Source organism: Phycodurus eques, chromosome 10 (assembly GCF_024500275.1).
Source record: "Phycodurus eques isolate BA_2022a chromosome 10, UOR_Pequ_1.1, whole genome shotgun sequence".
Taxonomy (NCBI): Eukaryota; Metazoa; Chordata; class Actinopteri; order Syngnathiformes; family Syngnathidae; genus Phycodurus; species Phycodurus eques.
Window position 1 is genome coordinate 7,675,233 of NC_084534.1, and position 14,720 is coordinate 7,689,952.

Below are 14,720 nucleotides of genomic sequence, written 5' to 3' on the forward strand. Positions count from 1 at the left end.
CCTCAGTGACTTATAAGTGTCTCCCTTTCATTTTCACCCAAAGCTTTTAGCACAAGCAACTGCCTGTTTGGCCATGCTGTCAGACAGCCAAATGGAAGGTTCTCTCTCAGAGGCACAGACAATAATGCTGACTCTAAGTGAGGTGTCCAAAATGGCAGCTGTCTCAACAGAAATTTGTAGTTAGGGGAATGAGTGCGCAACAAACAATTCAATTGCAGTTAATCCTTACAAGGGTTTTGAGTCCACTTTGGAAATGGAATAGTAAATCAAATTGAAGCAAAGCAAAACCTCATGACGTGCAATGTATTTACAACACTACTCTTAATGGACTACTGTGCTATTTAAACAAATTTAAAAAAAAAAGATGAATAATCTTAGGAATCAGTAACCGTCAAAAACGTTTGTTTTAAAGGCTTAAAAATTGCAATAACGACTGAAAAATGTATGTTGCCACACATATCGACACGGATTGCCAAGCTGTAACGCCACAGGAATCGATGAATTGAGGCCTTTGAGGGTGGCAATGTTGAGCATTTTTTTCCCCTGAGAACATCCATCCATCCATTTTCTGAGCCGCTTCTCCTCACTAGGGTCGCGGGCGTGCTGGAGCCTATCCCAGCTGTCATGCGGCAGGAGGCGGGGTACACCCTGAACTGGTTGCCAGCCAATTGCAGGGCACATACAAACAAACAACCATCCGCACTCACAGTCACGCCTACGGGCAATTTAGAGTCTCCAATTCATGCATGTTTTGGGGATGTGGGAGGAAACCGGAGTGCCCGGAGAAAACCCATGCAGGCACGGGGAGAACATGCAAACTCCACACAGGCGGGGCCGGGGATTGAACCCGGGTCCTCAGAACTGTGAGGCTGACGCTCTAACCAGTCGGTCACCGTGCCGCCTCCTGAGAACATATTTAAAAGAAAAATAAACCCCCAAATATTTCCGTTCGTCGAATACGAATGAACCAGAATAATGAATCAACACAAGGGGAACGCTATGTTGAGCAAAATCATTACCTGAAGCTCTCGTAGAGCGTTAACCGCTATCCCAGCTCTCCATTGAATTATCGGCAGAGCGCAATGGACTTTGCAGGTGCAATACGATTGGTTTGTCCCCACGACATCTGTTATTTTGTTATGCATTATTAAGCATTTTAAAGTGTTGACAATAGACCGCTCCACTGTCTGAGTAATGTTGTAAAACCTTGCCTCTTACCTCATTCTGCGGAGCCTTATGGCATAATTATTGCCTCAAAAGACAATGAGTGAGTTAGATCAGATACATTTGAGTAAGCTTGTTTTGTTAAAAAAAACGGATCGCCGTAAAGGAACTAGATGAGCCAGTCAGCTCATTGTTTTATTCATTGCATCACTCATGTCTCTAAGATCTTTGGGAAGATGATGCAACTCAGTCATTTGCTTTTGTTAAGTATTAAAGTCATTTTGCGTGGTTTGTGACTCAGGACATCTCGACTGTGATGCAGATGTGATAACCGCTGGACCCCCGTGCTTCCCCTGTAACATAATCTATTTATTCATTATCTATACGGCTTACTTCGTTGAGGTTTATGGGTAGCTGTAGCCTATCCCAGTTGACTTCGGGCGAACGGCAGACAGACAACCATTCACACTCACGCCGTCACTAAGGGGGAATTGTACCCACACTGCCTGAGGAAAGGCAGGCGAGTAAACCACTACACTATCAGTAACTTGATACAAAAATAATTATTTTTGATGTACATTGGCTTAAAATAAAAGGCTACTATACACTAAACAGTCTTTCAAACCAATTTAGAAGGCTGTTGTGGCTTCACAGTGGTGCGTTAAGGACAAATAAAGGGACATCCAATATAGCTTTGAACCTTATCCTCATTTTCCCACATCATACAGTTAAGCTCCTTTCCATTCCTGCTCCTTTTAAACCCATACCAAAGTGTGGAACAAAAGTCATATTTCTTCATCCTCTTTCAGGTATTTCGACGCCTCAGTTTTCCAGATAAATCGCAAATCCTGCTCGGTTGGGTTTGCTGTATTCCTTTGATGCTTTCATTACAAGAGCACATATAGAAACAAAGCACTAACGCTGACGTCCAATTAAAATAGACATAATGCACATTAAAGGGATTCCTATTGGAAGAAAATTCAAGTTACCCACAATAATGTTGAACTGATTCAGGTTTTGCTGCATGAATTGGAACAAAAACAAAAGGCAATACGGAAGATGTGATCTTTATCATGTTGTAATAACATTAGCGGGTAAGGTAAAAGCATTCATTCATTCAAATAATGCTTGCCAACCAACCATCAGAAGTTACTTTGGATGCAACACGCATTTGATTGGATTTGGAGCTTCCTTACACCTCGACAATATGTCTGTTCCATTTTATTATTCTGTCAGCTTATCACAGGAGAAGCGGCTCAGAAAATGGATGGATGGATGGATGTCAGCCTATCACAGCTGACTTTCGAGGAAAACACTGCCTTTTTAAAAAAAATCTAATAACACTCATGTTCTTGTATGTACCCATGCATTTATAAATGGCATCACTTCAATGTACTCACAGGACACATCAGAGAATTAAGGAAAAGGTAAAGACCTTTCTTTTTGATAAAGTTGCTGTATTTGATCTCATTGGATACCACAGATTTCTAGAATGAAGTGACAAGCGAGTTTATGCTGCACATGTCATAACTCGCAACAGCAAAACTCTTGCGTGTTTGTTGATGCGCAACGCTACAGTTGGCTGCGAGAGTGAGGACTGCAGCGAGCCACACAGATGGAAGACAGGGCAGTTGTGCGAGGAGTGACAGTCTTGTTTGGTGAGTTCTAGCACTGACATCTGGGGAGCTCTTATCAGAGCAGGCGGCTGGAACTGTCCTGGCATGCGGGGGACGACGGCGAAGCCAAGGGGACAAGGATCACAGTGTGTGATGCTGACTCTGCTTACTCTCCCTGTGTGTTCTGATGCAGAAAACAACTGTATCTCTTCTGATTCTCAGAATACACGCAATATACTGTAAAATAAGGGAACCATATGGGATACATGTGTGTAAAAATACAAAACAATCACATTCATCCTCAAGCTGTGCTTTGCTCGTCAATAACACAAATACGTCTGCCCCTGTATTATCGTCGCACAGTGTTTCATTAGCTGTCACTGTGCTGTTTTCAGTGTCCATGCTTTTTTTGTACTCCATCCATTTTCTACAACGCTTATCCTCACTAGGGTCGCGGGTACGCCGGAGCCTATCCCAGCTAACTGTGGGCAAGAAGCGGGGTACACCCTGAATCGGTCGTCAGCCAATCGCAGGGCACATGTAAACAAACAACTATTGACACTCACATTCACACCTACGGGCAATTTAGAGTCTTTAATTAACTTGCCACGCATGTTTTTGGGATGTGGGCGGAAACCGGAGTACCTGGAGAAAACCCACGCAGGCACGGGGAGAACATGCAAACTCCACACAGGCGAGCCCGGATTCGAACCGGGGTCCTCAGAAGTGTGAGGCGGATGTGCTAACCAGTCGTCTACTGTGCCACCTTTTTTTTTTGGACTGTATACAGTATTTGTTTACACTACATGACTGGTTTTCACTCATCTAAGCATTCCCAAATGTATAAAATAAAACTCCAGGATTGCTACTATAACAGGATTGACAATATTGACAAAATGTCCTGCATTTACAAGGTAAAAACTGTTTTATTTCTTGCTTGTTTACATAATTCATTGCGTTCAATGTTGTGTGAAGGCATTATGTAACACTAAAACCTCTCCGGGACACTTTTACTATCTCACAGGAAATTGTAAATATGATATTCTACACATTCACTCATGCCCTACAGTTTCTTAGTTTTGGACTCACCGTCCTGACAGTCAGTTCTGGGGGATTGTCATTGATGTCGGTAATGGAGATTAGGGCTGTGGCTGTGTTAGACAATCCGAAGTTTAGGTTTCCCTCCATGTCGGTGGCCTGGACAATAATGGTGTACTGGGAGACTTTCTGGAGAGCAAAATGAAGAGAAACAACCAAGGTTAAGCGTGAAAGGTCAACAAACATGTTCTTACAGAAAACACAGTTTAACCTGAATGGCAAGCCTTCTTAACATTTAAAAGGTAAGTTTGACTATCCGGAATTAACATTGTAGATATCAACAGCATCTTTCCAAATAGTTGTAATTACATTTTGAATAGTTGCTGTTTTCATTCAAAATATCTGTAACAGAATAGTGACTAGTCAAAATGACAGCTAGAGATAGTTGTAATTCAGTTGTGCCTAATCAAAACTGATATCTGCAAATTCATTTCGCAAAGGACAAATGACATCACTTTTGCCATTCATGTGTATGGAGTTTGGCATTACAGATACTGTATGTACCATTCAGCCGCCAAGATCCGCTAGTGAATTACGGATTACGGATGAGTTATCTGTAACTCCAGTTTGCGATATCTATAATGTGATTCTGATTAGTCAAAATTTCAGTTCCAGATATCTGCAACTACATTTTGACCAGCTAAAACTTGTTTTAATATATCTGAAAAGGAACATGTCGATATCTTGGAATTGAGGTGAATTAATGATATCTTGATTTGGAATTATGACAAGTCAAAATCAAATTGTAGTCAATATCTCGAACTTGGGTTCCATCGCAGAGATCTGTAATTCACACAGCAGATATCTGCAAAGGAATTGTAGCTATCTTTAATGACAAACACAATACATACGAATGGCAAAAGTAACATCATTTGTACAAGGAGTTATGGCATGATATGATATATCTAAAATGACATTTGTGGAAAGGAAATACGTAGTTACGGAGATCTAAATTGTTCTAGTTGACTAGGCAAAACTGAATTACAGATATCCGCAACACGTATGGAGTCTGGCTGTTAAATCTTAAGAAGGCTTGTCCTAAACCTGTTCCATATTAAACTGGAGCACACAAAACAGTCACTCAATGAAAGAGCATCTCCAGTGGCTCAGTGTGGAGGCTGTCCATGGTGCTGAAAGTTAACCAAGAAGACAATGGACATCACTTACTAATAAATGCTTACAAATGCTCGTGCTCTTTCTTTTTTGATGCAGCTCAGTGCAAGAGATGACCCCAAAATGTTCATAGTTTTCTTAACCTTAACTCTATTTTCAAAAGGTTGGTATCATCGGAAAACTTGCTAAACACAGAAACTGACAACATATGTGGCCAGCCGTGAGAAAAACAGCAACAAGTCTCCTTGTAAAAAAACTGCACATGAATCTGGTTCATATACTTCTCGACAGCTCCACTATATGGAGCGCAGACACATCCCACTCAGCAATTAACAATCAATCGTTGGTTGGGCTAGCTTAATTCCACCTGGATCTCAATTCTTCATTTTGGACAAATATACGTACAGTATGCTTCCAACTTCCAACTGTGGGAACAGCTGAGGGACAGGCCTTTTCAGTTGCAGTACTTCAGGTTAAATGGACCCACAGACACACTCTCAAAATCTTGTAGTCCCACAAGAGTGCAAACGAGTAAAGCTTCAAAGTGGAGACCAACTTCACATTTTATTCCATTATTAGTTCCTGTGAGTGGATGTCCCAATATTTTTGTTTATATACATGTAGTTTATATTCTACTATATATTTCAATGAGAACGGCTGGTTGGTGTACATTACGTGTAATACATATACTGTAGCATCATTCCAAATCAACCAAAGTGTCTGTGTCTTTCCAAAGCAATCATTACAGTATACATAGCTACTAAGTGGTCTCTTTCTAAGTCTACGCAGTCATCCAATTTGTCAGGGCCCAGAAATCGAGTAGGAGAGATTGGACATCAAGGACAGGTCAGTGTCAGCAGAGCCTAAAGCTTTGTTGAACATGTGCAGTGTATGTCATTGATAGTCTGGTGTTGTCAAGCTACTTTTGCCTTCGTCAATCCTTGTGTGTGTGTGTGTGTGTGTTTAAAAAACAAAACTTCTCTGTAAACTACTGACTGTCAGAGGGAAGAATAATAAAAGTAGTTTTTTTTTGTAGAAATGGGGGAAGGAGGGGGGCAGAGGTCGTGACATCATGGTCAGGTAGTGACGGCTTTTCGCTAAATTTATTGGGTGCTTTTGGTCAGTCACATTCTGAGAATTCTTTTATCCCTCACAATTTTTCCACATCACAACCTCACCTCATCTCAATCTCTTGAACTCGCCCTACCTAAGTCTCATTCTATCACCCAACAGTTTTTTTTTTTTTTTTTTTTTTAAATTAAAGATGCATCTTATTTTAGATTCATCTGCATCACCAAGACAGTTCTAAAACCCAACCGCAGGCTCACCATGAAGTGCAAAAGCGCTCATTACTCCACACTCCAAAAAATCATATTAATGATTGTTCCAACCTGACCTATATCAGTGTTGAAATATCAAGAACATATCCCCTTCATAAAGCACTTCATATTAAATGACTGTCTTGGCAGTCTCATTAAGAGCCGGTCACATACATCGATACAAAGATTGCGGCGCAAACAGAATATATTGCTTGAGAAATTATTTCTTTGTGGACTGCCAGCAGGTGGAGCTCCCATATGGTTGTGGATGAGAAGGATGCAACCACTCACCTGCAGGGTTTTTATCTCTCATCAAAGGGTAGTTGGGTGTTTATGGATGGCCCTTCTAGTGCACACATGCATATCAACACCGATGGTCCAGTGAGATGGAACAGGTGGGAAATGAAACACATGCACGCACACCCGCAAACCTACAGATCCAAGTGCAGTCTATTGTCCAAAAGCGGCCAAACAAGCTAGTAAGAGGTTCTCTAATGAGTCCTGTAGAAATGCTGAACAGTTCAATTAGAGTCCAGTACTTCTTTCTCCCCAAATCCCAAAGCATTTTGCCCTCATGCAAACTGTGTTTTAGGCCGCTAAAATCTGACTTTGAAAAACTCTTACAAGTGTTCTACAGTTCAGTTTTCAGCATAACTGAAAGTTGACTTGAAATTTGTTGATTCTTCTATTGACACATGACATCAGTGTGGTCGGTTTATTGTTTTTGGCTGTTCCTTATAGTCAAGTGAGACATTAGGGAGCAACTCCACCCTTTGTCACTATTGTGCATTTTCCAGAAATTAATTTCTTGGGGCCAAAATGTCATTCCTGATTTTTTGATCGCCATTGGTTAGGTGAAGATTTTTGTTTATACTTGAGTATAGGGTAAAGTATTATGTTGGAAAACAGATGTGTATGTGTAAACAGCCTTAATCTGTGGAGAATTAAAGACAAAAGAAATGTCAAACATTGAGGCACCGCACCCGCCTAAGCCCCTTTAATGATCTGCAGGGAAAGCAGGGAGCAGGCGGAGGAACAGTTAGAAATGGGGAGGCGTGCATTGGAAAGGAGAGGAATGAAGATTTGCTTAAGTAAAACAGAATATATGTGCATGAGGGGGGTGGGGGTGGGGGGGGGGGGGGTGGAGTGGGAAGAATGAGGCTACAGGGAGAAAAGATAGCGAGGGTGGAGGACTTTAAATACTTGGGGTCAACAGTTCAGAACAATGGTGAGTGTGGTCAGGAAGTGAAGAAACGGGTCCAAGCAGTTTGGAACGGGTGGAGGAAGGTGTCAGGTGTGTTATGTGACAGAAGATTCTCTGCTTGGGTGAAGGCAAAGTTTATAAAACAATGGTGAGGCCAGCCATGATGTGCGGATTACAGACAGTGGTACTGAAGAGACAACAGGAAGCAGAGCTGGAGGTGGCGGAAATGAAGATGTTGAGGTTCTCTCTCGGAGTGGGCAGGTTGAATAAAATTTGAAATGAGCTCATCAGGGGGACAGCCAAGGTTCGATGTTTTGGAGACAAAGTGAGCAAGAGCGGACTTCGATGGTTTGGACACATCCAGAGGTGGGGTACACCATGGACTGATTATCACTCCAAAACAGGGATGAACACAAGACTGAAATCCATTAATATTCACACCATGGAGCAATTTAAAATAATCATATTACATACATGAATGTTTTTGGACTATTACAGGAAACGGAACGATAGCAAACAATCAGACCAAACACAGGAAGAGAACACAAATGACAAAAAAATGGCAGGAACCTGAAACCCTTTTAACCTAAGGGTACTATTTACGCACTCTGCTGGCCCAGCTGACATCACTACAGCTAGTTCACAAAATTCTATTTTCACATACCATGTACATGTTCTAAAGTAAGGCTGTGCCAATGATGAAATGGATATACGATTACTTGTGATGTAACAGATAATGGCAATGATTCAGGCCATTTTATACAGTACACATATACATTACTTGATGGGCAAGGTTCAGTAAATACAGTACGTTATTTGATGTTAACACAATTTTTGTCGCAATAGTAATAGTATCATCATTAAAACCGCAATGGCAAATACACCAGTTTTTATTATTATTATCATCTGTCAAGTTTAAATCAATAATACCTCCAATATAGCTACAATGCTTCATTGGGTTTAGTTGAATTCATTTAGCACACACGTCAGTGTGAACTGAAACATTTCAAGTGTGCAAAACAACAACAACAAAAAAAAAAAAAAAAAAAAAAGTGCAGGCATATCATATAAAAATAGCTCTGGTCACATACTGGATAAAAAAAGACTGTGAGTTACACATCAATGTAACTGCTACAATAAAGGAAACAGACGGCGCAAGATTTAGTTAATCATCCCAATCAGCGTGACCATACTGTAGACAGGACACGATAAACAGGGACAGGACAACTACAGCGTACAATCTTTAAAGATTAAGAACTGGGAAGAAAGAGAAATGGAACAAAAGTGACAAGGACACTTTTGTAAACATGCTGTATGTCTGTTGATCAGTTTGAACATTAAATATCTTGTCTTTGTAGTGTATTCAATTAAATATAGGTTGAACATGATTTGCAAATCATTGTATTCTGTTTTGATATATGTTTAACACAACGTCCCAACTTCATTGGAATTGGGGTTGTAAGTTAGTGGCTCAAAGAAGTGTGTACTGTACTATTCTGTACTGACAATTTCCGCTTTTTTGGGGAGCATAGACATCTTTACAAGGCAGATGGTTTCTGTCTAAATAGACAAGGGGTTAAGTTGTTGGCTATCAACATTTTTTATTGTGTACGTCGGCCCGAAAGGAAAACACTGGCTTTGTAGACATGGCTGAGGAGCGAAATGAGATGAAGCAGCACTTTCAATCTCCCACCCTCCTCCCTGACCTATTGGAGCAAAGCCCGAAGCAAAACTCACTCTCTACCAGCCTAAATGCCATACTCGTCTTACGGACAGGGTGAAGGCTATTGTCAATATTGGAGTCAAGCCCACCCCACGCCAAGATCTTACTCGCATCCCCCCTCGCCTGAAACCAACGTCCACTAAGATGCGAAATAAACGCAGGCGTTCACGTTCCATCGTATTCTTACACCTCAACATGATAACTACAAATATAATCTACAAGGGAGTGCGAACAATGGTTGCAACAAGAGCAAAAAGTGTTGCAATTTCCCAGAAAAGAAAGTTTGTGAAAAAAGGTTCAATACAAAGTTCACAGAGAACAGAGAACGTATATTTCAGCTCTCTTGATTCAGTGTTGGCTACAAAACAGCCTCAGCCACCTCCATGCATCATTACTCCTCATTCAGCAACGTACTCGAAATTCTCCAGTGGATTTGCTGGCTTGCTCCTGGAGCTTGGATGCTCCGCTGCAAGTTAACATAACTCTGACCCTCATACACAATACAGCCCCTGGCCCATTTTAAGGATGCAGACACACAGCATTATTTTCCAGGTGGAATCCAAAGACACGAATATAGCCAGATTGTGGGAACTCATCCCCTGCAGACAACACAGGCCAAGAAGTCCTGCATAGAGTTGGCATCAGCAGCGCGGCCAGTCTGGCAAAGAGCTACATCACATCATGCCACACCAGACCGTTTGAGGCTGGGACTCGGGGGGATTTCGACATTCGGAGGTAATGAAGCACAGCAGTTCTATTTTTCCAAAGCTGCCACTGCTTACAAAAAGGATGCAATCTTGCCAGCTGTGGAACCAAAATGTGTCTTGAGCATACTGAGGATTTTAGCCATATGTAAATTAACTTTATAGAGCTATTAAAATGAGCAGTTTGCAATTAGAAAAACTATTTTCATTACAACCCTCCACCCCCAAAAAATGGACAAGAAGAGAAGTTCAAAGGTAAAAGACAACTTGTGAGGTAAACCACCAAGCCTGAACAATCCTTATTTAGTACTAATTGGAAGTGCTACATTGAACAACTTAATTTATACTCACTTTTGCATATACATTGCATATATTTTATATTATTATTATTATGTTTTATATTATATATTAATTTATAGTTAAAAAAAAGGGAACAATATTTCATCCATCTATTTTCTAGCACTTTTGTCATGGTTGTTGATGAGTTGGAACCTATTCCATTTTATGTGCAAGAGGCATGTAGACCTTGGAAATCGCAGCGCGCGTAAGAAAATCCCCATTTCCACTGACATTCCCACCTACCAACAATTTATAGTCTTCAATTAACCCTAACGCATGTTTGGAATGTCGGACAAAGTCGGACTATGTGGAGAAAACCTACGCAAGCATGGGGAGAACATGCAAACTCCACGCAGTATGGCATAAACCGAAAAAAGGTGATCTGCAAATTCCTCCAGATTTGCACTAAAATGTAAAATGTAACATGCTCTTGTATGGCCCTACCTACGCTCCTTCACAGAGAACATGATGTACTCTGTGCAAGTTAGCTAAAAAATAAACACTTGGAATCGGTTTCTCTTTCTTTGTTTCGCAACATGCAGCACACAAACAAGATGTACATATTGAAAAAGACAAGCTTTTTCTGTTCTTTTTCTGGGACAATTGGTGACTCCCAGTATTTGTAAATCATAACCCCAAACACAGATAAACATACTGTAACCATTATGGAGTATGAACTACAATTAAAGCTTTGTGAGTGCATTTTATCCCGCCAGCAGCAAACCTTCACTCAGAATCCTATAAGTGGAAAAGCTATACAGTAAATTAAAGTCTTCATTTGATGAGACTAGTAAGTACACTACATCTCTTCTTGAGTTATGGTGTTAGAATGACCGGAAGACCATGATGTCGCAGCGACCTTTGAGCCTTCTTTTTAAAAAGTTTTTGGTTCATTACTTTTCCCTATTATTATTAATATTTGTTTGAAATGATCAGCAAATGAATTACTGTGTAATGGGCTAAAATGTGCTTAGTAAGGTCTTTGTGACCTTAAACTTTCTCCAACAAAATCCAATAATGTCATCTTTTTTTGTGCCAGATGGAAGGAAGCCCAATATATAATAAGAATAGGAGTGGTTAAAATCACCTTAACATTTAACCTTTCATTTTTTTGAAATATATCCCCAAGGAGCATAATTTTAAAAAGTATTCCTTCCCAGGATTTTTAAACTTACGAGTGAGAAAGAATAGAAACCCCTCAACTCAACTTTATTTCAAATGTACAAAGTTATCTTAATCTGGAATGATTAACACAAACAAAGTGGAGTAGTTATTGTAAACCTGTCGAATGGAGCATGCGGAGGCGTGTGAGTTCAGAGGAGAGAGGCTCAGGGAGTTTATTGCCGAGGAATGCATGTAACAATAATTGTCAAAACGTAATGTCAGGGGAAGCGATAACTTGACTAAACCCCATGTAACCGCTATCTTCTCAGTAAAACACAAACTGCTTCACCTGTTAATTAGCGCACAACTATTCTAATTAAACACCAACACCATGTGACACCTAGCATTGATCTTATCATGTGCATTGCTCGGCGTCGGTAAAGCGTGAAGATGCATGTGCAAATATGTCCGTGTGACTGAGTGTGTTTGTGTTAATGAGCTTGACAGTAGGTGGGAGAACTCGCAGTTGTGTCACACTTTTGGTGGGACGATCCTATCATCGTCGGCAGGTAGGACCCAGCTTGCCTCGACATGTTCCGATGAATACGTTTCCCCTGCCTCACATCAGCTGCTATTGCTTCCGCGTGGGCCAAAATGAGGCCAGGAACACAAAGCTGGCCCAGGTTCACTCACCTGTGTGATAGTGTTCTAGTTTTGGAACACTCTATGGTCAGCATGCCAACTCTGGACCAGGAATAAACAATAAGATGAGTTGTTTTGTTAATTACATTCAGGGTTCATTCATCTTCCGTAACGCTTATCCTCACTAGGTTCGCGGGCGTGCTGGAGACTATCCCAGCTGACTCTCGGCAAGAGGATGGGTACACCCTGAACTGGTTGCCAGCCAATCGCAGGGCACATACAAACAAACAACCGTTCGCACTCACATTCACACCTACGGGCAATTTAGAGTCTTCAATTAACCTACCGTGCATGTTTTTGGGATGTGCGAGGAAACTGGAGTACCTGTGGAAAACCCACAAAGGCACGGGGAGAACATGCAAACTCCACACAGGCGAGGCCGGATTTGAACGTGGCTCCTCAGAACTGTGACGCAGACGTGCTAACCAGACGTGCTAACCAGTCGCCCACCGTGCCGCCATATTCAGGGTTTCTTCTTTAGATTTTGACTGTAACTTTTCTAAACCTGCTTACTTTATATTGTTAAGTCCAGCTTTAATTTTAAAAGTCTTGGCTCACTGGTTTTAGTGCTGAGAGGGACCAGTGGATAGAATATAAATGTTATGAGATACAATCAATAGTGCTTTTATGTGTGTTGTAAAAATCAACCAAGTAAGTTATGAGATGAAATTACAGTCATTACGACGGCATTCAAATCTAAACGTTTTCATGGGTTTGCCATCCAGATTTCCTTTTGAGCTTCTTGCAGCAAGAAAAATCCTACTCCGCACTGTTACCCTCAACCGCCTGATGAACATAGATGAACCCTGAGTGACCTCCCTCATTAGGAGAGTGAGGTGTAAGTGGGGCAACTTGTGACACGGTGGTGTTGGTGTGTGGGTTTACATATAACCATAGCAGTTAGAAAAATACACCAGCAGCAGATGAGAAAAAATTCCAAGGACGGGAAAATCTTCAAGAACGCATCAGTAGATAGAGCTGTTAGATTCTTTATATCTATCTTTATAGTTTTTTTTGTGCTTCGGTCTGAGAAAAGCAGTCTGCTATGAGGCAGTCAATTATTTATACACAAAAGTTAACAATCATATGTCTATTTCATGTCCTTGCTTATTTTGACCAAATTGAAAAGTACTGTATAGTCTGGTAAATTTCAGCTGAGAAATAACTTTAAAGGATACAGTACTAAAAATATAAACCTTATGGTGTAGAAACATTTGCTAAAAGAATGTAGAAATGCTGGAGACATTGGTGCACAGACGGGGGAAGGGGGACTGGGGGCAAGCACACTGCTCGGGGGCAATGGCCACTGCACTGCAACTACCTTGACTTACGAGTGCCCCAACTTACTAGTTTTTCAAGTTTAGGGCGATTTTTAGATTTTTTTGCTTTAAAAGAAATACCAATGAGCTTCAGATACACTGCCACACCAGTAAATTTAAAAAAGACAAAGAAAAGAAGAGAGCAACAATCGTCCATGCGGTCATTGGGCCAGTCATTGAATGGGACTAAAAGTCAAATTCACAAATAAAAAATGAAAACACTCGCAAAACGCATGGAAAAGATGTTGACACTGAACTAACCACGTGGTAAATGGTCAACCAGAGCTGAAGTCAGAGCTCATGACATCACGAGGCCGTGTACCGTTGAAGGCATGGATCATATGAATACTACAGCGTGTGTCTGTGTGAGACTTTCGGCTTAGTTATACTTTATAGAACTATTTCATTTCTTTTCATTCTCTTTCACTGTTTTGATTTGTTTTGCGATGAATATTTTACAAGACAGTGGAGTGGCGCGCAAAGGAGGTAGGGGTGGTGGGCAGAGGGGCGGCGGACCTGGGCATAAAACTCCAGGAGGGACATCCAAATGGGTTTGGGTGGGCATTGAAACCGTAGCCCCCTGTTGATGAATGTATTTCAATCGGGGAAAAGGTCAGTCAAACCGCCGCCCACAGCAATAAATATATTTTGGTAGGGAAAAACATGATGAAACACAATGAAAACAAATGATTTGACTGTCACACACACCTCTCGGTCCAGACCAGCTGCAACTGTAACAATGTCTCCAGTCTCGCTGTTGATGGTGAACATGTTGGGGATGGGGCTGTGGGGTGCCTGCGAGAGAATACGGTAGCGAACCATGCCGTTAGCTGTGGTGGAGTCATCTGAGTCACCGGCTGTCACTTGCATAACAGATGAGCCTGGAGAGAAAAAAAAAAGATGTCTTAAAAACACCAAAAATAGGCCCTAAGAGCATCAAGAAAAAAAAGTAAAGCATAGACACAAGCAACTGCCATTCATTGGAGTGCAAAGAAAAATGAGAACTCAGTAGGTTCTCTGCTTAATCTGTCATTAATTAATTTGGGCAAAATATCAAAGGGACGCACATTTATTTCCAACCGCTGCAACAAGTCAATCAGACTTTGGAAGTTGCTGTGACATACTACTACTTTTCGAGTGGGAGCGATTATAAAAAGCACCAAAACAAAACTAATATAAACTCCTCTTTCAAATTGTGCTGTTTTGTCCTCTGTTTATAAGCAAGATAGTGGAACAAAGTTCCTCCCTCTACAAAGTCCATTTAGTAATGCGCAGCACAGAGTCTTGTCCCATTTCCATCATCCATTATTACAGC

The 14,720-nt window shown here is 41.1% G+C and overlaps 1 protein-coding gene across 2 annotated transcripts in view; it reads right to left on the minus strand.

The window, feature by feature from the left end:
* cdh4 (cadherin 4, type 1, R-cadherin (retinal)) overlaps positions 1–14,720 on the minus strand; it is a 221,371-nt gene that overhangs the window by 16,716 nt on the left and 189,935 nt on the right. For both annotated transcript variants that reach the window (XM_061688683.1, XM_061688681.1), the window contains exons 7-8: positions 14,114–14,286; positions 3,870–4,007 (exon numbers count right to left, since the gene is read on the minus strand). In XM_061688683.1, the coding sequence (XP_061544667.1) occupies positions 3,870–4,007; positions 14,114–14,286 (311 nt within the window). The remainder of the gene's footprint in view (positions 1–3,869; positions 4,008–14,113; positions 14,287–14,720) is intronic.